The sequence below is a fragment of the Bos taurus genome, chromosome 1 (assembly GCF_002263795.3).
Source record: "Bos taurus isolate L1 Dominette 01449 registration number 42190680 breed Hereford chromosome 1, ARS-UCD2.0, whole genome shotgun sequence".
Classification (NCBI taxonomy): Eukaryota; Metazoa; Chordata; class Mammalia; order Artiodactyla; family Bovidae; genus Bos; species Bos taurus.
The window spans coordinates 142,507,100-142,532,240 of NC_037328.1; the positions used below are offsets into that span (position 1 = coordinate 142,507,100).

General features: G+C 50.9%; 1 protein-coding gene and 1 long non-coding RNA gene across 3 annotated transcripts in view; one reads left to right on the plus strand and one right to left on the minus strand.

Annotated features, from left to right (window-relative positions):
• ABCG1 (ATP binding cassette subfamily G member 1) overlaps positions 1-25,141 on the plus strand; it is a 65,657-nt gene that overhangs the window by 18,495 nt on the left and 22,021 nt on the right. For both annotated transcript variants that reach the window (XM_005201999.5, NM_001205528.3), the window contains exon 3: positions 24,504-24,621. In XM_005201999.5, coding sequence (XP_005202056.1) covers positions 24,504-24,621 — 118 coding nt within the window. The remainder of the gene's footprint in view (positions 1-24,503; positions 24,622-25,141) is intronic.
• LOC112448002 (uncharacterized) lies at positions 11,692-14,361 on the minus strand. The gene is made up of 2 exons (XR_003036224.2): positions 14,230-14,361; positions 11,692-12,897 (listed from the first exon to the last, which is right to left on the minus strand). It is a non-coding gene; the product is annotated as an uncharacterized lncRNA (long non-coding RNA).

Below are 25,141 nucleotides of genomic sequence, written 5' to 3' on the forward strand. Positions count from 1 at the left end.
TCCGCATACAAGTTAAATAAACAGGGTGACAATATACATCCTTGATGTACTCCTTTCCCAATTTGGAACCAGTCAGTTGCTCCATGTCCGGTTCTAACTGTTGCTTCTTGACCTGCATAAAGATTTCTCAGGAGGCAGGTCAGATGGTCTGGTATTTCCATCTTTTTCAGAAGTTTCCACAGTTTGTTGTGATTCACACAGTCAAAGGCTTTGGCATAGTCATTAAAGCAGAAGTGGGTGTTTTTCTGGAACTCTCTTGCTTTTTCTGTGATCCAACGGACGCTGGCAATTTGATCTCTGGTTCCTCTGCCTTTTTTAAATCCAGTTTGAACATCTGGAAGTTCTCAGTTCATGTACTGTTGAAGTCTCACTTGGAGAATTTTGAGCATTACTTTACTACTGTGTGAGATGAGTGCAATTGTGCGGTAGTTTGAACATTCTTTGGCATTGCCTTTCTTTGGGATTGGAATGAAAACTGACCTTTTCCAGTGCTGTGGCCACTGCTGAGTTTTCCAAATTTGCTGGCATATTGAGTGTAGCACTTTCACAGCATCATCTTTTAGGATTTGAAATAGGTCAGCTGGAATTCCATCACCTCCACTAGCTTTGTTCATGGTGATGCTTCCTAAGGCTCAGTTGACTTCACAGTCCTGGATGTCTGGCTCTAGGTGAGTAATGACACCATCGTGGTTATCTGGGTCATTAAGATCTTTTTTGTATAGTTCTTCTGTGTATTCTTTACACCTCTTCTTAATATTTTCTGTTTCTGTTAGGTCCATACTGTTTCTGTCCTTTATTGTCCCCGGCCCTACACTGCATGGCTCATAGTTTCATTGAGTTAGACAAGGTTGTGGTCCGTGGATCAATTTGGTTAGTTTTCTGTGTTACATGCTGCTGTTACTGCTGCTAAGTTGCTTCAGTCGTGTCCGACTCTGTGCGACCCCATAGACAGCAGCCCACCAGGCTCCCCCGTCCCTGGGGTTCTCCAGGCAAGAACACTGGAGTGGGTTGCCATTTCCCTCTCCGATTCGTGAAAGTGAAGTCGCTCAGTCGTGCCTGACTCCCAGTGATCCCGTGGACTGCAGCCTACTAGGCTCCTCCGTCCATGGATTTTCCAGGCAAGAGTACCGGAGTAGGGTGCCATTGGGCTTAGTTAAAATTTTCCTTCTTTCTCTCTTGTTTATTTTAATAAAATGATTCCCAGTCTAGTGCCTTTTAGTAGCTTGTGCTCAGCAGAGAAGGGGTTGAGGGTGGGATGTGGCCTCAAGAGTCAGAGTCTGGGTTCAAAACCTACCCTACTCCAGCTGGGCATCTGGGTGAGTTACTTAACCTCCCTGTGAAAAGGGATTATTGGTAATAATACCCATGTTATTGAACCAAATAACTTGATATAGGTGAAGCTCTGTGCCCAGTGTGCAGTATTTAATAAACAGTAGCTACAGTCCTTGTGAATGCTACATGTCCTTATGCCTGGAGGAGGGCATGGTAACCCACTCCAGGATTCTTGCCTGGAGAATTCATGGACAGAGGAGCCTGGCAGGCTACAGTCCATGGGGTGGCAAGGAGTCGGATACAACTGAGTGACTTTCACTTTTTTCACAGTAGTTATGAATGGGATTATATGGGATATAATTAAATAATAATAGCCCAGAGGTCATAGGATGGATCAGAGCCTTTGGTTATCATTCTAAAAGTAAGTTGGGGGTAAAATCTGAGACTTCAGAAATAAAAAAGAGTGAAGACACTGTACAGTTGGTGGACGTCAACTTAGCTGAACGTTTCTTGGGTATGAGGGAGGAACAGGGAAACACATGGGGCCTTCCTGAGGTCACGAGGCTGTAAGTCTCGAGTGAGAGGGCGAGTCCAGCCCTGTGTCCCCGTCTTGGGCTGTGAGGACCCACTACCAGCCTCCCAGAGGAGGGTGGCAGTGGTGTGACCTGCCTTGCCAAGTGAGTCCCCGTCACTTTGTCAGGCCTGGTCTCCAGGTCATCAACAGGGAAATCCTGGTTGGAGAAACATGAGTGACAAGTTCAGAGTTTCTGGGAGGACCCGAGGATCCTGTCTGGACCCCAGGCTCCTGTTTGTTCTGCGTCCAGTCAAAAGATCCGTTGACCTCCCTGGCCCAGGGGCATTTTTTTCAACTTTATTTATTTTTTTAATTGAAGAATAATTGTTTTACAGAATTTTGTGGTTTTCTGTCATACATCAAGAAGAATCAGCTATCGATGCACCCATGTCCCCTCCCTCCCACATCCCTCCCCATCCCACCCTTCTACATTGTCACAGAGCCCCTGTTTGAGTTCCCTGAATCATATGGCAAGTTCCCATTGGTTATCTATACACTCTAAAGGTTAAATTGTTTACTTCCTGCCTGCTTGTGCCCTGGAGCATTGTTTACACAGAGAATGAGCCAGTGTCATCAGAGAGAAATCCGATGAGCTTGGAGGCTGTGGGAGCAGAGCCTGCAGTAGGATTCAAGCCTGGCCCAGATTAAACCTGCTGCAGGTCTTTGCGGACAGCAGACTGTTGTGACAAATGGACCCCACACTCACTTGGGCAGGGCAATGCAGGATGAATCTGCTGCTCTGGGACTTTGTCAGCATTGCAGGGGTCTGGGGAGCATTGGGGTGGCCACATAGGCAGACTTTCCAGAGGGACTCGGGGGCCCAGGTGTCTGGACCTGCCAGGAAGGAGCACGTGGATCTCCGGGAGTTTCGTGACTCTGACACTTGAGGACTTGTTCTGAGAGGCCTGCCCACATTCAGAAGTGCTGGCCTCTTGGAATATGAGCTGGACCACTGGCCTGGGCCACCGGCTTCATGAAACCCTGTGCGAAGTGGGCCTTCTTGCTGTATGTAACATCAGTGAGCTCACCAGGAACTGAAAGGGGGACACATCAGAGCTGTGTTTGTAGGTGGAACTTGAAAATCCATAGGCTTTGGTGATTTTATGCTGCTGCTGCTGCTGCTGCTGCTGCTGCTGCTAAGTCACTTCAGTTGTGTCCGACTCTGTGCGACCCCATAGACAGCAGCTCACCAGGCTCCTCCGTCCATGGGATTTTCCAGGTAATTTTACACTGTTTGCTAAAAGATTCCATTTTATGGAGGATGTCCCACAGTGCTTCAGTCATCTATTCACAGACTTGCCTGCTGGGGAGAGTGCAAAGGAGCCAGATAGGCTTCTAAGAAACCCTCCTGGTGTGGGTGCCTACGTGGGCCTGCCTGAGCCCTTCTCTGGGTATTTTGTTCTTAGTGATACCGGTCACTGCAGAATAAGGTCAACATGTCCACCATCCTCTGCAACAGCTCCAGGGACCAGTCAGGGAACATGGGTGGCCGATGCAGTTACTGATTTGCCCATCAGTCAGCGAATCTGAGAGGCCTGATTGTCTCTCGTGCACCGTGTCGCCACGGTCTAATAGGCGGCACTGTCTTACTTCGCAGTCCCCATTCTCTTTTTGGCAAAGAACTGGAGCCTCTTCCTGGTCTCCCAGATGGCAGATTCTGAGTTGCAAGGATCATAGTTTACGAATTTTAAAAATTCTGCTTGGAGCACGCAGGTGTCCTAGTGGTTGGAGTGTGAGCTGAGTGGTGGGAGGCCTTCTTGCCTCTGTGCTGAACAGAGGCCCATTCCCCTGACACAAAACAACTGACTCTGCAACGAACTTGGAAAACACCTGCTGAGCGCTGTGACCTTTACCCCTGGAGAAGCACTTTCTGGTGGTTGGCCAGAGGCAGAGAAAACCCCAACTTATTGGAGGAACTTGAGACTTGGAGAAAGTCATCCTGGGAGGGGGAGGGGAAGCCAGCAGTGTGGGCTTCACTATCTCATGACTCACTGGCTGAGGGTGAACCCTGAGGAAGACGACCCCATGCCTGGCAGGTCCCAAATCCCCCTTCACTGGTCCAGCTCTAACCCCAGGTGCCTCCTGCAGTTCAGCCTTATCCCAGGAGCTGAGTGTCAGGAGTGTGTCCCCTGGGACTGTCTCTGGGCCTCTTCCATTGAATTGCGGACATCCTGTGCTTTGTACCAGAAGGTGTAGGATAAAGCCAACTTCAGGATCAAAAAGTCCAGTGGAAGAACCAAAGAAAACAGGATTTATGTAAAAGCTTGACGCCTTCCGTTAGCTTGTGTAGAAGCCTGATTCATAAGGAAGATATTGGTTTGGGGGTTTTGTAGTCATAAAAATTACAAAGCCACTGGAAATTGCATTCTTCTCCAGTTGACTTTAGGTGTTTGGGCCAGATAATGGGAAAAGCTGGTGAGGGCAGTAGGATGTCTTTATTCTGATTTGCTTCATGAGAGGACTGCTTGGACGGGGTGCTCTCATGGACACTGGGGTCCTCTCGTTTGTGAGCTGGGCCACACATCCTGCAGTCTGCTGCACATGACATGGCCAGCCAAGGGACAGGAGGGTGGCAAAGTAGGAGCAAAGACAAGCCTGCCCTCATGGGAGGGAGGCATGGAGAGGCCCAGCAGGCAGGGCAGAGCTGGACAGGCAGGCGGAGTCCTGTCGAGGCAAGGACGGGAGCGGCTCAGGGGGTAGGAGGCCTGGCAACTGGGTGCTGAGCTCACTGGACATCCTCTGGGGGAATCCAGGCAATTTGGCGTTTTCCCTGTTCCTGAGTGCCTGATCTGACGACCAGCAGATGGAGCTCAAGGCGGGGAAAGTGCTGGTCAGACAGACGAGACACCTTGCCTGTGTCTCTCCTCCATGGAATGGCCCAGAATAGGATCCAGGACGTGGCCCTGGGCCGGAGCGTTCCAACACCTGTCACCAGGGGAGGCAGCAGCTCTGGGTGGTGGGGACAAGGACTGAGGGCCAGGAGGCAGACATCACTGCCCCACCCACCTCTGGGCACCTCACGGGCTCTCCTGTCAGCTCCCAGACTTTCAAGGGGGCAGCACTGAATTTGCCATCCAGGCACTTCAGAGAAATAAAGGTGGGGACTTTTACAGGGGCTGTTTCTTGAGGGAAAATAGTCATCAATGGACATAAAATAGCTTTGAAAGGAATTACTGCTATCGAGACAGTTTTCACCTAAGATATTGGCAAAACAATAAAGCTGTCCTAATGATTTACCCACGACTGAATATTTTCATAGATGTAGCTCAGTGCAGTTCAAAGACAGTAAACAGAGCTGCTTTGGCTATGAGAAGAATCATCAGTCACAGCTTTTCCTCACTGACATAAAGGGATGAATGCCATTCCTTGAGCTTTTGAGTTTCTTTTTCATCAATTTGCCTTGCAGAGAGAAAAAATGACATTTCAATATACAATAGCAGGTACATATATTAGTGCGTGTATTTACAAATGCATCCTTGTGTGATCATATTTATACATGAGTATTTTTTCCAAGTTAGGAAAAGCTATTAAAGATTACAATGGTCCAATCTTCTCATTTTATAGATGAGAAAGCCCAGGTTGAAAGACCTTTGGTTTGAGATAAACCAGCTTTTGAGATCTAGTCCTATTACTGCCACATCTAAATTTGTATCTTATGTGCATGTATTCATTTTGTTCTGACTGAGATACTGATGATTCTGCTGTCAAAATTAAAGCCTCATGTAACCAGATTGCTACTGCTACTGCTAAGTCACTTCAGTTGTGTCCGATTCTGTGCGACCCCATAGATGGCAGCCCACCATATGCCCCCGTCCCTGGGATTCTCCAGGCAAGAACACTGGAGTGGGTTGCCGTTTCCTTCTCCAATGCATGAAAGTGAAAAGTGAGAGTGAAGTCGCTCAGTTGTATCCGACTATTCGCGACCCCATGGACTGCAGCCTACCAGGCTCCTCCATCCATGGGATTTTCCAGGCAAGAGTACTGGAGTGGGGTGCTAAAAAATCAGATAATCAGATGGACCAACTAAGCCCATCCACCACAACTATTGAGCCTGTGCTCTGGGGCCCAGCAGCTGCAATTACTGCAGCCTGACCACCCAGAGCCTGCGTTCCACAGCCAGAGCAGTCACCTCAATGAGAAGCCTGCACACCATAACCAGAGAGTAGCCCCTGCTTGCCGAAACTAGAGAAGAGAGCCCACGCAGCAACGAAGACCCAGCACAGCCAAAATTAAATAAATAATAATAATAAAAAAAGTGGACCTGGAGAAGGGGCAATTCTTGGAATACACACATTATGACACATTTATATAAATTCCAAAACCGTGGAAAACTTACCAAACTTATTTAAGGATAAATACAAATGTCATACAATAGAGACAAAAATAAGGGGATAGTACAATTCCAGATGGTTGAGCTCAGGAGTGGCATGACGTGTGTCTTCATTTATTTTTCTTTCTGAAACCTCACCAACTTGCCATCTCCAGCAGAGCATTAGGCGAGCAGCCCACTGCTTGGTTTACATTCTGGCCTCCCACCTGTTAGTCATGGTGCCTTAGGGAAGTTATTTTAGCTCTCTGTGCCTCAATTTTCTCTTCTGTAAAATGGAAGTTTTAAAGTTTGTACCACACAGGGCTGTGGTGAGAATCAAACTAATTCATATTCATGGGGCTTTCCAGGTGGCGCTAGTGGTAAAGAACTTGCCTGCCGATGCAGGAGACATCAAGGGACGTGGGTTCAATCCCTGAGTTGAGAAGCTCCCTTGGAGGAGGGCATGGCAACCCACTCCAGTATTCTTGCCTGGAGAATCCCATGGACAGAAGAGCCTGGAGGGCTACAGTCCATGGGGCCACAAAGAGTTGGACATGACAGAGCGACTCACACTCACGCTTGGATTTTAACTCACTCCAGGGCCAGGGTTTGGGAAGTCATTGGAGGGAAGGTCAACTTTTGATGTCATCCCAGGCCAGGTGGTGGTGGCAGTGAGTGAGGTTTGGGGGCCACAGTTTGGGGGCGGCAGGGGAAGGGACTTCTGTGCTGGGGCTGCTGCCTGTGTGCTCTGCCTTTTCCAAAGTCCCCACTTGCCTACATGTGACAGTGGCTTTTGGAGACCAATGTAGCTGGGCCTGTGAGAAGCAGCAGAAGACGCCTCTAAACCTAGATCCCAGCCTGGGGGCAGCTCGTCCCCAGGGAGTACGCCTACTCTGCCCTGAATCAAGGGCTGCTCCAGCAGGAGATTCAAGGGTGGGTGAGGGCCTGTCAGCCAGGAACATGGGTGAGGAGCCAAGACCCCAGTGTCTGCCAGGGCAGGTGCTCAGAGCAGGTCATAAGACCAGAGCAGGGATGTGCAGGTGCCCATGTGGGGAGAGCAACCCAGCCCCCATGGAGGGTGGAGAGTAAGCCAGAACCATGCTGGACTCAGCTCAGCAAGGCCTGGGACACAGTTCACTACAGTGGGCCCCGCCCCCAATGCAGAGCCCCCTGCCCCCCGACCGCCAGCCATCCACAGTAGGAAGAGAGACTTCCATCTGATGGGACCCATGGGGCAGGTGCAGTCAACACCCCACTGTCCCCAAGCCAGGAGCCCGCGTGGCAGCAGCTGGGCACCACCCTTGGTGCTGTGACTTTTCTCTGGGGAACACGAACAGGATACTGCATTTCAGTGACTCTGTCAAGTGGCCCCTGACTTGTCACTGTCCACCAAGTGGCTGGGCTTTGAAGGACGGGCAAACAGCCCTGTGTTGTGGGAGTGCCTCTTAAGTTGGTGGATTTTCCAACCTTGTGGAGTCGGGGGTGAGAGGAAGCTATGGGCGGCTCTTTGGGATGCTTGTGGACACAGAACAGCATTTTGCATATTTACTCATGTGATAACCGCCCACCAAAATTCAGAACCCATGCAGACAGGAGGGTGAGGGGCCGCCTCTGCTGAGGTTCAGGGCATTGGGATGCTGGGGGTCAGAGCAGGCAGAATGACAGGGACCCCAAGGCAGGAGGGAGATTAGGATGCTGATGCAGGGAGAGGTTCTGAGGAAACAAGGATGAAAAGCATTGTTGAGCTGTGGCCAGGGGACCATTTTAAGCCTTTTAAAGTCATGCCCTGGGGAAACCGTCCAGAAAACTTTCCACCTTGTCTGTTGCCTTGTTGACTTCCAGAGTGGAGCACCTGCTTAAAGCCCAGTGGTCAGTGTTCACAGCCTGACAATTCGACCAGCTGTTCCGAAGGCAGAGTGGACTTCCTGCCATGACATCCACTGGGGGTGGCAGATGAAGATATGCTGTTTGCACAGTTTGGGAATGAACGATAATGTCCTCATTTTACAAGTAGTCCCTTCCCCCAGGCTCAGAAACTCTCACATGTGGTTAGGTCCATTTGGACGTTTTTAGGTCCAGTTTCCCAGGCATGGTTCCTGTTATTGTTGTGAGCAAAGAAAGTCCCCTTTTACTTCAGATGCAAAAAACAAGAAGAAAGAGGTCCGAGTTGTGGGTGTAGCTTTGCCCCTTAATAAGAAAAAGTACTTAATAAGGAAATCAGTCCTGAATATTCATTGGAAGGACTGATGCTGAAGCTGAAGCTCCAATACTTTGGCCACCTGATGTGAAGAATTGACTCATTGGAAAAGACCCTGATGCTGGGAAAGATTGAAGGCAGGAGGAGAAGGGGGTGACAGAGGATGAGATGGTTGGATGGCATCACCAACTCAATGGACATAAGTTTGAGCAAGCTCCAGGAGCTGGTGATGAGCAGGGAAGCCTGGTGTGCTGCAGCCCATGGGGTCACAAGGAGTCAGACATGACTGAGCGACTGAACCGAACTGAAGGAGAAGTGAGGCACTGATGAGCTGGCCCTTGGGCATTAGGGTAAGACGCAGGCAGGGTTAAGGAGGAAATGTCATCAGTGTCTGGGAACACGGATCTTGTACTTTTTGCCTTGAGCATACTCTCAAAGAGGGAGGAAGAGGGTCTGGAGAGCAAGGCAGTCTGTTCTCACCATGAGTCCCTTTGAAGCCCAAGACCAGACCGATGGGGAAGGAAAGGGGAGGAGGGGAGGTGGGGAGGGGTGTAGCCGGGCTCCTCTTGTCAACATTGGCATCTAGAGGAAAGTCACGACCTTGGGTGTAGAAATGGTCCTGCGTGTTGATTTCAGTTTGAGGTTGATGTGATACTTGGAGCTTATTTGGCACCCTTATCAGTGCTTTTGGCATAATTTAAGTCATCAGAAGGATTTTTTTCTTCAATGTTCTAGCAGGTTTAGAAGCTTGTGAAAAAGATCAGTTCTGCTTTTAGAAGGATAAAAATACTGCAGTGATGGAGAGCTGCCTCATGCCTGACAGGCAGGTGTGACAGCCATCGTCTGCACTGGGGCAGGGGCTCCTCTGCCAGTGAGCTTCTGTACTGACCAACTGTGGAACACGAGAGTGTGTGTACACGGTGTGTGTGTGTATGGTATGTGTGTGTACATAGTGTGCATGCACACAGTGTGTACATAGTGTGTGTGTGTGCATGGTATGTGTGTGCACATGGTGTGTGCATGTACATGGTGGGTGTGGACATGGTATGTGAGTACATGGTTTGTGTGTACATGGGGTGTGTGTACATGCTGTGTGTGTGAATGGTATGTGTGTATATGGTGTGTATATATCCATGGTGTAGTGTATAGTACATGGTATAGTGTATATACATGTGGTATGTGTATATACATGGTGTGTGTGTACATGGCGTGTGTGTACACATGTATATACGTGGGATGTGTGCGTGTTTGTACATGGGATGTGTGTATATGTGTTTTACCTGGTGCATGCACATGATGTGTATACACACGCATGTATGGCATGTGTGTACATGGTGTGTGTACATATGTGTGTACACGGTGTCTTTGCCCTGTGTACATGGTATGTGTGTGCACACGGTGTGTGTACACATGCATGCACGTGGTGTGTGCATGTGTGCATGGTGTATATGTGTGTGCATGTTGGAGGTGCATAGTACATTGTTCTTTTGATATCACAGCTGCTCTGAGCACCCAGCCCAGGAGTCCTGGCTCCAGGGGGCTGTCATTCCTGATGACCCATAGAGCCTGGCGACAGGAAATGATGTCACTGCAGTGTGCCAGCTGTGTTGTCTGGGACCCTAACCCACTGAGAATCAGCAGTTCTCACAGTGTAAACAGAGGCAGGCCTGCTCCCAGGGAGGCTGAGGTCAAGGTTCCTCTTCACAGGGGCTGACCGGGCTCTGTACCTAGCAGCCTTTAGAGGCTTTCTGGAACATTCCAACAAGAGTGGGCTCTGGCTCATTGAAAATGATCACAGGCTTGAGCAACCAGGTCCAGAATGTTAACCCTGGGGTGGATGCTCTTTTGGGTGTCCCTTCCCTGCAGATGCACCGGGATGCACACAGGGTCCTCAGTCCACGTGAATGAGGATGGTGGCCCAGCTGTCCGTCTTCAGGTGACAAGGTCACTGTCAGGTGGCTTGCGGTTCACCGGGTGCGTTTTGTGCCTGTTGCAGCTGCAGCTCCATGGCTTCTTCCAGCCCCTACCTGCTGGAAGGGCACACCTACCTCCTCTGGATGCCCTTCAAGCACATGATCTTGTTCTGTCTTCACAAACACCCTGAAGGTCAAGGTAAGGAAATGAGTCTAGGAAGCTGAAGCAACTTGTCCTGGTCACACAGCAAACTAGGGGCTGAGCTCCAGGGTGGTAGAGGGGCCACTGGGGCCAGACCGACTCCATCAAAATAGCTTTCAAAGCTCCAGGAAGACCCCACATGCCAGTGATATTGGGGACCACGGGGCTGGCGGCTCTGCAGAAGTATTTTCCAGCGTCTGGTCTGAATTATTCCTTGTTGTTTATGGAGTTATCATTAAAGAGACACAGGGCTGATGAAGAGAGATGCAGAGTTAGCAGGACATGTGCTAGTATTTCCTGGGTGCTGGGGATGGATGAGCTGGGACCCTCCATCCATCCTGCTCCTCTAGGCAGCCTCATCCCAAAGCTTGTGGCAAGGCAGCGTGAGGACAAGATAGTGACGCTGAGAAAGACAATGCAGGGACATCCAGACTCTGACAGACCTCCCACTTGGGCTGCCTGCCCACTGTGCACACTGCCTCCCACACTGGATCCAGCACTCCAGAAACTGGAATGTGTTTCAGTCTGTGGTCAAGAGGAATCTCACACACTTAAGGGTGTGATTGAACTGGCCACTGAAATGCCTGCAGTCCACAGGTGCCTCCCTGCATGACAGGAGTGAGTGAAGTCATCACGCCAGCAAAGGAGATTTCGAAGATGATGGAGCTTGTGCTATGGGCTGAATTGCTCCCTGCAGTCAGGCACACTGGATAACACTGGCAAGTACAGGGAACCTTTACACTCTCTTCCAGAGGTGACTGACCAATCAGAACATGACTCGTCCTCTCCTGAGCCACCGAGGCAGCCCCTCTAGCCCACACATGCCTTCTCTGTGTCTCCCCCTACCCCACTTCCCTCTCCCATCATTCATCCCATTTCCCCTTCCTGGTTCCCAAGCATGGAGAAGGATCCAGAAGGATTCCATGCTCACCAGGTCAGACAGTCCTTTGATGGCTGTAATTTTCACATCCCATGATATTGACATTAATTTTCATCCATTGAGTAGGAATGTCTGCCTATGTCTCTGCCTCTCAGTGGAGAAAATATGCAGTCAATGAGCTCAGTTCTGGGCAGTGGGGGATCACTGATGTGTGTGGCATGAGGCAATGCCCTGGGGTTAGGCAAGTTTTGTTTGGCAGACCTAGAAAATGTGTCACTTGACGATTCTGTGAGTCTGCTGTGCAAAATTTTACCATTAAAAAATAATTGAAGGCACACATCCACTTGAAAATAATGATCTAGGTTTATTGCCTTTATAATCTGCTTGGGCTCCCTTGTTTCTTTTTAGTTGTCAGTGTTCAGAACCAACTGAAAAACATCTCTTTGAAATGAAACACCTGCTTCAGATTGAGACAAGATTCTGGGCCAGGCTCTGCAGGTCAGTGATCTCAACATCAGTGTTTGCTGGGAGCATTGTGTCTGCAGATGGAATTCCGTGTCTCCGGCCCTTATGTCAGGACCTTTCGTTGTTTTGGTAGGAGCCCGCCCCTTAACCTCAGCTGACATTTGGTTCAGCAGGAGAGCCCCACGTGACTCACATTTGGAGAAGTCTAAGTTTTTCTTTCCTCATGGGAAACTGAGGCCAAGATGGTGGGAAGCCTGTGCATGGCCACTCTCTAGCCATGAGCACAGCCAGTCGTGAGCCCCAGGCTTCCTCCTACCACTGTGCTCCCTCCTTTCCAGAGGTCTCCACTGGAAGCTCCAAGGCCGATTATCTTTCTTTCCGTATTTAATTGCGTGGCACATAACCAGCTCCTTTAGACTTATCATGAAAAAACCTGTACTGGAGATGATGTAACCAGGCTTCGTGCCCACATGAGCTGCACAGGAGAGTCTGAGAAGGACCTTGGACTGGAGAAGGACCCCTGGGAAAGCTGCAAGACAGCAGCTCTCATCACTTCCAGAACATTCCTTCTCAGGACACTGCCTCTTGTGAATGCTTGCCGGCTGAGAAGTGTAGCTTCTCTGTGATGCTCATGTAGGAGTTATTGTCAGAGGGAAGTGGTCCCCTGGGCCTGGCAGGGATGCTGCTGGTGTGGGCAGTCTGAGGGTGGGCGTGTTCATTTCCCGTGGCTGATAGAAATTACTACAAACTCGGTGGCTTAAAAACACACACATCTGTGGGTCTTCCCTGGAGGTTCAGAGATTAGGGTTCCACACCTTCACTGGAGGGGGTAAGGATCCAGTTCATGGTTGAGGAACTAAGATCCTGCAGGCCCCTCAGTTCAGTCAAAAACATTTTTTAAAACTTTTTTAAAAAAACCTCACAAATTTGCTACCTGAAAATTCCAAAGGTCAGAATATAAAATTAAAGTGTTAGCAGGGCTGTGTTCCTTCTTTTCCTTCTGGAGGCTTCAGGGAAGAATCCTTTCCTTCCTTTTCTTGCTCTGGAGACACCTTGGTTCCTGGTCCCATGGCCTCTTCCTCCACCTTAAAAGTCAACAGAGTAGCATCTTCAAATTTCTTTTTCTATGCGTCTATCTTCATAGCTCCTGCCACTGCCTCTGACTCTCCTGCCTCCTTCTTTCCCTCATAAAGACCCTTATGATGATTTTGGACCATCATGCACCACCCCCACCCCTACACCCACACCCAGGTAATACTGAATAATCTCTTGATCTAAATATTCTTCATTTAATCCCATCTGCAAAGACAACATACAGATGCCAAGAGCTAGGATGTGGACATCCATGGAGATTATGATTCTACCTCCACAATGAGGCAGAGCCTGAATCCCATCACCCCTCCCTCCACCCACCCACCCACCCACCCATCCCTCCAGAGTTCTCTTCACCCCTAGTCTCCAAGATCTGGGCATGAAAACTACTCTGGGGCTTACAGTTGGGGATTGCTCTAAACATGGTTCTGCTGTCAACTGGGAAAAAAAAAAAAAAAGCACAATGTGACAATTATGAGTTAAGTTTTATTTGGGGAAAAATGAGGACTATAGCCTGGGAGCAGCATCTCAGATAGCTCTGAGAAATTGCTCCAAAGAATCAGGGGAGGAGGTCAGTATGTATGTGATTTTGGTGAAAGGTGAGTACATGCAATTAACCACATATTTTTAGCAGAAGATTTCTGCTAATCATGGGGAACAGTCATCACCAGAAAGGATTTTAACATTTTTCTAGATACAAGGAGATAAAAGAATTAGGCTCAAAAAAATCTTCTCCTGAAAATATCTAACTGTGAGAAGACCTGTTCTGCCAGTTTTTCCCAGAGCACTGATGCTGCATTCCTGATCTCCACCCTGAACTCCTTTAGTGGCTGCTGAAGGTCAGCAGCTGTAGCAGCTCCTGATTTGACCCTTGTAGAGATAGATGGCACATGACAACTTGTGGGTGACATTGCTGTTCCTGGTAAGCTTTGGAGATGTGGGCTGGGATGTCCTATTAAAGAAGGGTCATGGGATTAGGGCAGCTGCTAGTGCCTGCCCTCAGGGCTTCTGATGAGGGGCCTGCAGGTGGCCCTCAAAGCCATGGCTCCAGTGGTACTCCTGACGGGTGGCATGATGGGAAGTCTGGGAGGGATGGGAGAAGAGCCAACCCAAAGCTTTCCTAGCACCTGGCATACCCACAGGCTGTCACCCCTCTGCTGGCTGAGCTAGCCTGGTTCATTCTAGAATTCTGGAGACCCATGCCCTCCAGAGCAACTTGTGGTTCGGGGCAGTGCTCTTCCTCACTTCTGGGTGTAGAGTGCATGCCTTCCTCCCAGGCACACCCCAGCTCTCCTGATCTCCCCCAGAACTGTGCCCCTCCTTACCTGGCCTTCCTCCAACCTCCCAGAGGGATGACGAGGCCAGAAGTAGCATGGCTGGTACTCCAGGGTCCTAGGGCAGGGCTGGCAACAATGCCCTGGGGACCAGACCCCTCACCCCACCTCCTGGTTCTTTAAGTAGAGCTTCATCCGGATGCTGTCACATCCGTTCGTTTCATCTAGCTGCTTTTGTGGTAAAAACCACAGAGCTGAGTGGTTGTGACAGGCTGTGTGTCCTGCAGAGCCTAAAATATTGATGATCTAGCCCTTAAAGAGATGAGTTGCCAGCTCCTAGTCTGCAGGGTTTGAGCCCTGTCATCGCCGCCATCCAACCAGTCATTCAAGGAGCACTCCCTGGTGGGGGCGTCATGTTGGCCCAGGGAACAATGGAGGTGACCCAAGCTGGTGCGGCTTTTGAGGAGTCAGCCATTGTTTGCTCTTGCTCTCCTAAAGTGAAAGTGAAAGTCGCTCAGTTGTGTCCAACTCTTTGCGACCCCATGGACTATACAGTCCATGGAATTCTCCAGACAAGAATACTAGAATGGGTAGCCTTTCCCTTCTCCAGTGGATCTAACCAACCCAGGGATTGAACCCAGGTCTCCCACATCACAGGCAGATTCTTTACAAGCTGAGCCATAGGGGAAGCCCAAGAATACTGAATGGGATAGGCTATCCCTTCTCCAGTGGATCTTCCCGACCCAGGAATCAAACCAGGGTCTCCTGCATTGCAGGCAGATTCTTTACCAACTGAGCTATTAGGGAAGCCCCTTGCTGTCCTAACTGTCACTCATCTTGTGGACTGGCAAGATTGCTGGAACCATGTCTCTGTGCCCATCGGGCAATTGTGCCTGCATTTGGTGCCCACAGTCATGGCCTCCAGAGGTGCTTCCCTCCATGCGGTCAGTCCCACTACATGAGGGTCATGGTATCCTGGGTGTGTTATTCTGTTAACACCAGTCGTGTCAGGGCTCACAGGGCAGGAAGGGCAAAGGATCAGGGTTTCCTGGATGAGCCCGTGGAGGAAGGTGAGGACCCTGTGTCACCTCTCGGGTAAAGCTGGTGACCTGGCCACTCATGTTTAGAGTGGACACTTAACCTCTGCCCCAAGGTGGGAACCAGAGACTGGGCGGTGGGCGTTTCTGGGAGCTGGCCCAAGTCCCATAGCTCGATGGTGGCTGAGCTGGAACCTGACTCCTCCCAAAGGGCCTGAGATGTTAGTTGTCAGCACTTGACAAGCCAGGGTCTTGCCACTCGGTGACACATGAACTGTGCTGAAACCAGGAGGTGCCTGCAAGTCCCTATTCTCCCTTCCTTGTGTTCCCTCTGAATGATCTTGCTGTGGTCCTTTAATGCTGTGAGCATTAAAAAGAGCTGCCCGAAATATCCAAGAGCTTGCTGTTTGCAGGGGGGCAGGGGGAATGTGGAGATGCACATATGGAGTCCCGGTGATTAAAGACCTGGGTCTGAATCTCCTCCCGCCGACTGGGGGTGTCAGAGGTGACAGCAAGAGGCAGGACAGGTGGTCAGTTTCTGTGCCCACCCTCCCTGTGCCCCCACCTCCACTCTGCCAAGGAGCCGAGGAGCTGATGGCAGGAAAATATCCATTAGCAGAAAGAACAAATAGAAAGACAGCCCAGAAATGGGGATTTGCTCAAAGTCCTCCGGCCCTCATTTCCATGTGAGCTGCCAGCTTGTCGCCAGTGTCCTCCTGCCTCCCTTTCTACATGGAATCCCCAGCAGCCATGTTCAGATGGCGCAAGGCACCCCTACCCACCCCACTAGCTCAGGGGCCTCTTTGTAGCTACAGGTGGACTGGATGAGGAGGCATCTGTAGGGATTTTGGATGTCCCTGGTGGTCAGATGGTCAGTGATGACAGTGGTCTGGGTTCTTATTTGGAAAACTGACCTCTTGGGTGTGTGGAGATGGGAGCGGGGTTAGAGTGGGTGGTTGGGTCTGTGTCTTATTGTTCCTGTGTGAGGGGAGGTCTCCCAATGAGGATACGGACTGCAGGATCTGAGACTCTGTCCTGGAGCCTGGCTGATGGGTGTGGGGACCCTGGGGGCTGTTGAGAGGGGACCGGGTCGGGGTGTGGAGGGGAATATGGGCAGTTCTATTCCTCTCTCTCCTGCAGGCAGCATCTCTCTGTCCATCGAGGACCCTTCTCTGTGATGAGACTTACCTTTTTTCTTTCCCCCCAAGATATTTATTTATTTATGGCTGTGGTGGGTCTTCATTGCCGAATGCAGATGTTCCCTAGTTTGATACGTGACCTTCTCATTGCGGTGGCTTCTCTTGTGGTGGAGAATGGGCTCTCGGGTGTGCGGGCTTCAGTAATTATGGCACACGGGCTTAGTTGTCCCGTGACACGTGGTGCTTCCTGAACCAGGGATGGAACCCACATTCTTCTGCGTCGACAGTCAGATTCCCAAGCCCTGGACCACCAGGGAGATCCGAGACTCATGCTAGCTGTGGTCCCTGTGGTCTGAGCACAGTATTTTTACAGCACACTTACCCCCTGGAGGGGTCTGAGTGCCGAGCTGCTGCTGTGGCCTTGGACTTCCAGCCAGCCCACCTACACCACTGACCTCTGTGTGGTGAGCTTGAAAACAGACGGACTGACCTTGGGATCTCCCTAGAAAAGCCAGCCCTTGTTAAAAAGCCCGAAGCTTGTTAAATGAAACTTGAGTGAGCAGGCCCCTGGAGCTGGAGATGAAGGACAAGCTGCTTGTCATTTTCTGCAGGTAACAGGGTCGGGGGCCTGATGGTGTTGAGGGGCGGCAGACCCCGATGTGTCAGCAACACTGCTGCTCCGGACCCCCTACACAGGTCTGTGTGTTGCTCTTCCCCAGCAGAGGGTTTTATGACAAGGAGGGGCTGGGAGCATCCACTTGGGTCGGAGGACAGACCCCACTCCCAGCAAGAGGTCCTTTCAGAAGCGGGGCTTGAGATCCCCCCAGACCAAAGAAGCTTCCCATGTCCTGGCAAGACCTTTTGGTTTTCTTTATTTAAAAAACAAAGCAAAACAAACTCAAGAATGTTTCACAAAGTGAAAAAGAATTTGAAGGATGAGAGGTGATTGGACAAGTTGGGAGCTCTTTGGAGCCACAGAGGGGCTAGGGGCCTGGCTCCCATAGCATCTTCCCACATCTACACTGGGAGAGGCTGCTAGTACCCGGGTGGCACACGTGGCCTTTGCTGACCAAGCGCATCTTGTGTTTGAGGCGGGAAGGTGTATGTTTATTCCTATCCTCTGTTAAATATTTCTTGCAACAACAGACTGAACGCGCATTCCCGAATTGAGCTGACCTTGGGGATTCATTAGGGCTTCCCAGGTGGTGCTAGTGGTAAAGAAATCGGCTGTTAATGCAGGAGACACAAGAAATGTGAGTTCGATCCCTGGGTCGGGAAGATCCCCCAGAGAAGGAAATGGCAACCCACTACAGTATTCTAGCCTGGAAAATCCCATGGACGGGGGAACCTGACAGGCTACAGTCCATGGGGTCACAAAGAGTAGGACACAACTGAAGTGACTTAGCGCACACATGCTTGGGATTCATTGGGAGCAAGCCTGCATGTGGAGGGAGAATGGGATGGGGGGAGCTGGCTGCCTGAACCCCCCAGCTGCACTTCCCCGCACTGGCAGAGGTTCTTAGCCACTCTGGGGTTGGGCAGAGAAGTGGTTGGAATGTTGGGTTCTCTGCTCAGCCACTGTGTGGCCTCAGGCAGGTCATGAACCCTCTCTGAGCCCTGGCTTCTCCTCTTGTGCGCTATACGGAGAGCATCCGGGACTCAGCCTGCTGTGGGGCATGAAGATGGACACACTGCAGAGCTGGCCCGTACTGACCCAGATGAGGGTGCCCAGGGCTGACGCTTCCCAAGGGGTGGGGGGCTGCTCCCAACCCCTCCTTCAGGGGCAGGTTTCTAGAGTGAAAAAATCCATGCCGGGACCCAGCCGGCCTTACAGAAGCTCGGAGGTGTTGACAAGCACTGTTTATCGCACTGTTAGCTGAAATAGAGGATGCAACAGCAGGCAGTCGCTGTTTCTCCCTGCTATCCTGACTTGGGGCTTCCTTTGTGGCTCAGCTGGTAAAGAATCTGCCCGCAATGCGGGAGACCTGGATTTGATCCCTGGGTTGGGGAGATCCCCTGGAGAAGAGAAAGGCTACCCACTCCAGTATCCTTGCCTGGAGAACTGCATCAGTCCATGGAGTTGCAAAGAGTTGGTAACAACTGAGCGACTTTCACTTCACTTCCTGAGGTGCATTCTGGACAAGAGTTAGCTCATCCCAGGGGCTGCTGTCTGGCCAAGTTGGGGGAAGGGTATCCCACCACCAGGCTGGGGTCACAGGCCTTCAAACAGGCACTCCCCATGTGGGGTGGCAGGGAGGGGGGAGGACAAAGGAGCAATTTCCCGTCTAAGGTCTAAGGGGTGTTTCTTAATTTTTCCGTAGCAAAGGAGAGCTGTCTGCATTTCCAAGGGAGGAAATTACCGGTTTTTCCCTCTATTTGGGAAAGGTGTTTCCCTGATTAAAACTCAACAGCCCAGGGGTTCTGCTTAAGATTCAAAAGCAATTCCCACACTGAAGTGATGACAGGGGGCCTGAGGACCCTCCAGAAGCTCTGTGGATCCCATTTCTTGATCTCAGGGCTTGTTCCTTGGGTGGTTCCGTCTGCGGGAGGTATACGGAACCATGTGTACACTACCGATGTGTTCCCTTTCCTCTCTGTATTCTATATGTCGGGCTTCCCTGGTGGCTCAGATGGTAAAGAATCCACCTTCAATGTAGGAAACCCAAGTTTGATCTCTGGGTCGGGAAGATCCCCTGGAGAAGGGAATGGCAACCAGTTCTAGTATTCCTGCCTGGAGAATTCCATGGACAGAGGAGCCTAGTAGGCTGCAGTCCATGGAGTCACAAGGAGTCCAACATGACTGAGTGACTAACACACACACACACTTTCTTTATTTCGGTAAAATTTGCATCAAAAGGGATTCCTCGGAAGTGATAGAACATGCACATTTTGACTGCTAGTACGTAAGAGTTTACAGACGACTGGGTGTATAACACAGAGGGATGTGTCACAGAGGGGCAACAGTGGCCCGTCCCTAAGGCAGTGCCCGCTCGGTGGGTTAATCTTGGAGACCATCCAGGCCGCTGGTCCTCCACAAGCTCCTGGCCATATCCTGCTAGCCCAACACTCACCAGAGGGGTCTGGTCATGTTGGAGGTGGCTTGGAAAGAAGTGACATCCAAATGGCTGTGCCTGAGATACTGGCCATCACTCTGAGCTCACCTGTGCAAAGAGCTCACCTTCTGATTATTAATGTCATAGACACTTTCTCAGTGACCACTACACGCCAGGCACCACTGCACACGTAGGACATGGAGCTTCAGAAGATGGCTCTGCTTATGTCTTCCTGGAGCTGAGGGGGTCAGGAGGCAGAAGGAGGGGTGCATTGGGGGGCAGGTATCAGACTTCAGGCTCCCCTTGGGCACTCGGTTTGGTGGATGGGCATTGTCTTTAAAAGTAGCCTGCTCAGAGTGTCCTTCATTCCCCAAATGCAGAATGTCCGGACAGGCTCTTTCCGAACTGCTAACGTTGTAAGAGTAACTCACTGCAGGTATAACAGAGCCTTCAGTTTTCACTTCATGCAAACTGTTAACAAGCATCTTTATCTCCGCTTTTCATAGATAAATACAGCCCCACCAGGCGGGTGCTGAATGGACTGTGGATGTTCTGAACATATCTCAGTTCCCCTTGGAAAGGATTTGTTTTTGTGGTTCAGTTGCTCCTACTCTTTGTGACTCCATAGACTGCAGCATGCCAGGCTTCCCGGCCCTTCACTGCCTCCTGGAGTTTGCTCAGATTCATGTCCTCTGAGTGGGAGATGCTATCCAACCGTCTCATTCGCTGTGCCCTTCTCCTTTTGCCTCCAATCTTTCCTGGCATCAGAGTCTTTTCCAGCCACTTGACTCTTTGCATCAAGTGGCCAAAGTGTTGGAGCTTCAGCTTCAGCATCGGTCCTTCCAATGAATATTCAGGGTTGATTTCCTTTAGGATTAACTGGTTTGATCTCCTTACAGTCCAAGGGACTCTCAAGAGTCTTCTCCATCACCACAATTCGAAAGCATCAATTCTTCAGCGTCCAGCCTTCTTTATGATCCAAATTTCACATCTGTACAGGACTACTGGAAAAACCATAGCTTTGTCTACACAGACCTTTGTCAGCAAAGTGATAGCTCTGCTTTTGAATATGCTGTCTAGGTGTGTCATAGCTTTTCTTCCAAGGAGCAAGTGTCTTTTAGTTTCACGGCTGCAGTCACCATCCATAGTGATTTTGGAGAAAGGATTAGATTGTGGAAAAGACACCTCCAGTTGGCTTCATTTTCACGTCCTCAGCGGTGTTTATGGAGAAAGCCTTTACGGGTTTACTCTCATGGTTTTCCTTCCTAATACCCGCTGGGCAGGGCACAGGGTCTGTCAACCAATTCTGAGTTCAGTGGAGCCACGGGGTCGCTGGAAATGTTATGGTGTGTCTTTATAAAACACAGCATGCTTAGCAAGGGCATTTGTAAAGCAAAACTCTGGAAAATGAATCTTGCTTCTCACAGACTGCTCTTGAACACCAAGACAAGCCAGGCAAGATGATCCTTGGGTGCCCTTGGGCCTGTGGGCCTGTGGGGGCTGTGGGGATTCTCAATCAGGTCTGCTCCTCCTCTGTATTGGGCTTCTCTTCTCCCACAGATGCTCTGTCCTCCCGTGCCCTGGGCACCTGCTCTAGCCACCCTTCCAACAATAGTATTTCCTCTAACTGCTGGGGCATAACTAGGCTTTCAGCCAGGACCAGACATCACATTGTACTTTTGTCCTTTTCCCCATGAAGACCCCCTGAACATCCCCTCGATGTAAAGCATCCAGGGCTGTGAGACAGACTGGCCCAGGCTGGCTGGAAACTATGGGTTTCCATCTGCTGCCCCACAGTGTCACCCCCCCCACTCAGCAGCACATCTGCTCCAGCGCTCCTGGAGTTGGAGGTCAAGGAGGTCAAGGTCAACACTCCCACTGTTGGTCCCCAGCTTCTCGTTTCAGGCCGTGTCCTTCCCATCTGAGAGGATGCTAGCAAAGCTGCCCCGCTGAACCCAGGGTCTAAGCAGAGTTTCCTTCCCTGTGATGGGTGCCCAAGGCACTATCATCTCTCTGTCTTGTCTGTCTTTCTGTTTCTGTCTCTCCATCCCTCCTGTCATCCCGGGTCTGGGTTTTGACCTGCCTTCGGGGCTGGACCTTTTAAGGACAGAGCACTCATGCCCTGTGTGGGGCTGATGGGCACTGGGTGGCTCTTCCTCTCAGGAGGTGTATGTGCTTACAATCCCCTGAGTGCTCACCGGCCAGATCCAAAGAGCAGCCCAGGATCTGCACCTGTGTAGACAAGTGACCTCTAGACTCGGAGGAGGCGGTTTATCCATTATACCAAAAGCTGGGCCAAGCAGAGCTTCCTCTGGGAAGTAGGGCAGGGGGGTGGAGTTGGGGTGGGGTAGAGCATCTCAATTTCATGTTTCTATATGGGGATCAGACACCAGACTCTGCAGTGAAGGACGAGCTCGTTACATAAACACCGGGATGCACCTGGAGAAGGAAATGGCAACCCACTCCAGTATTCTTGCCTGGAGAATCCCATGGACAGAGGAGCCTGGCAGGCCACAGTCCATTGAGTCGCAAAGAGTCAGGCACAACTGAGTGACTAAGCACAGGGATGCATTTGTGTTCACCAACTCGCTCACACACTCGACTCTAACAGGAATGCCCCCCATTGGCTCCCCAGCCCTCGGCCAGTGCAGAGCACGCCCTGTCCTCCCATCCTGGCCCATCCAGGGTGGGTGCAGGGGGATGCCTCCTTGACTTCTGAGTCCAGTGTCACCTTCAATCCCAAATACAGGTCTGTCGTTTTAAAAGAAAAGCAGGCTTCTGATATAAACGCGGTGCCCAAGAGGGTGGAACCACACACAGGGACACTTCTTGGCCAGCCACCTCTGCGTCATGTCCCTCTCCGTCCCCCCAGGAGCCCACGCCCCCTCCTAGGAATGGGCTGGGAGGCAGATAACTCCTTCGGCTCCAGGTGTGTTGGTTTAGCCCGGGGTCCACAGTCAGACCCCCAGTTCTAAGCTGGTGGCTGTGAATGACAAGACCACAGTCTATACCCCGTATGTCTGCCTTTTCCCCTGAAAGGCTGATGCTTCCCCCAGGTCCCAGACTCGGGTCTGTTCCTGGCATCCTGGCCATGGGCATCACAGCCTGTGTGAGGTCCCTGGAAGTGTTACTATTATCCAGTGCCCTCGTGTGGACCCCATCATCAAGGGTCCCAAAGAGAGCAGCTCCCATGGTCCCCTGCCCCAGGGAAGGGGCCTCATAGACCCCCATGGCAAGACTGCCCTCAGGCATCATGATCCAGAATGTACATGACCTCCAAGTGGCTGGTGGTCAACTTAGCCACCCCATACCTCCTCGGGCAGCCCCGGTTTTCAGGGGACCAGCTGGGGGTTGGCTAGTTCTGAACTCAGGGAAGCACAGAGCTGAAGGAAGGTTTGCACTGGAGTAACCCCAAAGCTGCCTGCACCCCCCAGGAGACCGGTAATGAGCAGATGCCTGGCATTAGTGCTCTCTCGGTGATGTCACACCAGTCCCCTGGGGTCCCCCTCCACAGAGCTCCCTCCCATGTGGACAGAGCCCAGTCTGGGGCTCTACCCACCGTGGGGGGGGGTCCCTGCTGTCCCTCAGCTCTTCCATCTGTGTCCACGGCTGGGCAGGTGTAACCTTTCAGGGTCGCTGACCCCTACCCTTGTGTTCTTTGGCTTCCCTGCTGTGTGTCTGTCCACCTGCCATCACTGACATCCCAGTGGCAAGAATCTGACTTGCCTGCGGACCTAAGCGGCTCTCCCAGATACCCCTCAACCTGTCCATCTGCCACTCGGTCCCTTCCCCCCAGGATGACTGTCTCAGGTCTCCCTGGTGACCGCCACTCCCCATAATGAGTCAAGTCGCAAGGCTGCAAGCTTCCTGCCCTTTGCTTCTCTCGGCCTGATTAAAAAGTCCTCAGGGACTGACTCCCCATTCAAATCAGGGAGGCACCTGGTGACAAGTGGGGGTTTGGGGTTCCCATTTGTGAAAGAAGAGAGGCCACTGGGAGATGCCGAGACCTAGACCCAGGCTGGGGTTTGAGTAAACATGGGTTTGGGGCCTGGGGAGTCACTAGGGGCTCGTCAGGTACCCAAAAGGCCCTGTCCTCATCAGGCCCCTTTCAGCTCTGAGTGGGGAACCAGAATGCTGAATTTGCCCAATTCTGATCATTTAAGGGCATGTCCTGGCAATGTTTCTCTGAGAAACATTGTTTCTCAATGTTTCAATGAGAACTGTCTCTGAATTAGGAATCTTCAGATGAATCTAGTTGCCTCTATTTGATTCCTTTTTAAAAAACAAAATTTATTTATTTGACTGTGTCAGGTCCCACTGCGGCACGTGGGATCTTTTAAGATCTTCAACTGTCTGCTTGAAAAGAAGTAACTGACTGTCTGGCATGTGTAGTTCTTTTTTTGCCCTTTCACAAGGCTCTTTGATGGAGATTTGGCAGAAAGTCCAGAGCAATGTGGTATAACTGCAAAATGATAAACTTTCAATTAGTAATGAATTATTAGCATGTGAAACATTTAATTACAAATGTGGATAAATTCTATATAAATAATTTATACCAATATAGATTTTAAATAGGTAAGTCATATGGATTCCTCGTACCTGAGATCAGGGGTCCCCAGCCTCTGGGATCTAACGCCTGATGATCTGAGGTGGGGCTGATGTAATAATAATATCAATAGCAAGAAAGTGCACAATTAATGTGCTTGAATCATCCCCAAACCATCCCCTACCCCATGGTTCGTGGAAAAATTGTCCTCCACCGAACTGGTCCCTGGTTCCAAAAAGGTTAGGGACGGCTGCCCTAGGTGATGTCCAGGAAAGGGCTTTGTAAATGCTACAGCCATTGTACACCCACTGGTACTTATCACTAATATAACCCATGAAATGCAACTGAGAAAGTAGGCAGAGGCATCTAAAGGACAGGAGGTCCATTTTCGTGCCCAGAACTCAGCGTTTTTATAAATACTGTGGGGTGAAAACCCTGGCCTGTGGCCTTGGGTCTGCAATTACATGCTCTGTGTTTGCCTCTGTAGCGCTGGGGACAGAGCCACTATGTCCTGGGATGGCTGGAAATGAACGTGATCCTTTTTTCACAGGATACAAGACCCTTTTGAAGGGCATTTCTGGAAAGTTCAACAGTGGAGAGCTGGTGGCCATCATGGGTCCTTCTGGGGCCGGGAAGTCCACACTCATGAACATCCTGGCTGGATACAGGTGAGCAGACCCTCAGCCAGTGGTCGGCCAGGGGCCAGCGGCATTGATGGGACACCCCATCACTTTCTAAGGCTCTGGGAAGCCTCAGGGGAGCAGCTTCTGTTTGGTGAATGCAGTCATTTTTCAGCTCACCCCACACCCACACTCCTGCCCAGACTGCCCAGCACCATCCTGGAGCCACATGCGGCAACCTGGAGACAGGTCTCCCAGCCTAGTGCCCTGGGAAGCCAGTTGATCCAACCCATTCCTTGGAGGAAAGAAGGGACCCACCCCAGGGCCCATGGTCGTAGTACTGGGCTGGACGAAGTTGGAGAGCAGGTATAATCTCACTGGTCTCCATAGACTCTCTGTGTTTCTGTTCTTCGTGGCATCAACGAGGCAGCACAGGATAAGGTGGATCCTAGTAGGATGCCTGCAGCTCCCTCTACCTCCCTGGGCTGCGATGATGCACCAGAGCCGTACTGGACAGTAGAGATGCCCAGTGCGTCTGAGTGGGAGAGTGAGTGTGGCTGGTGGGGCC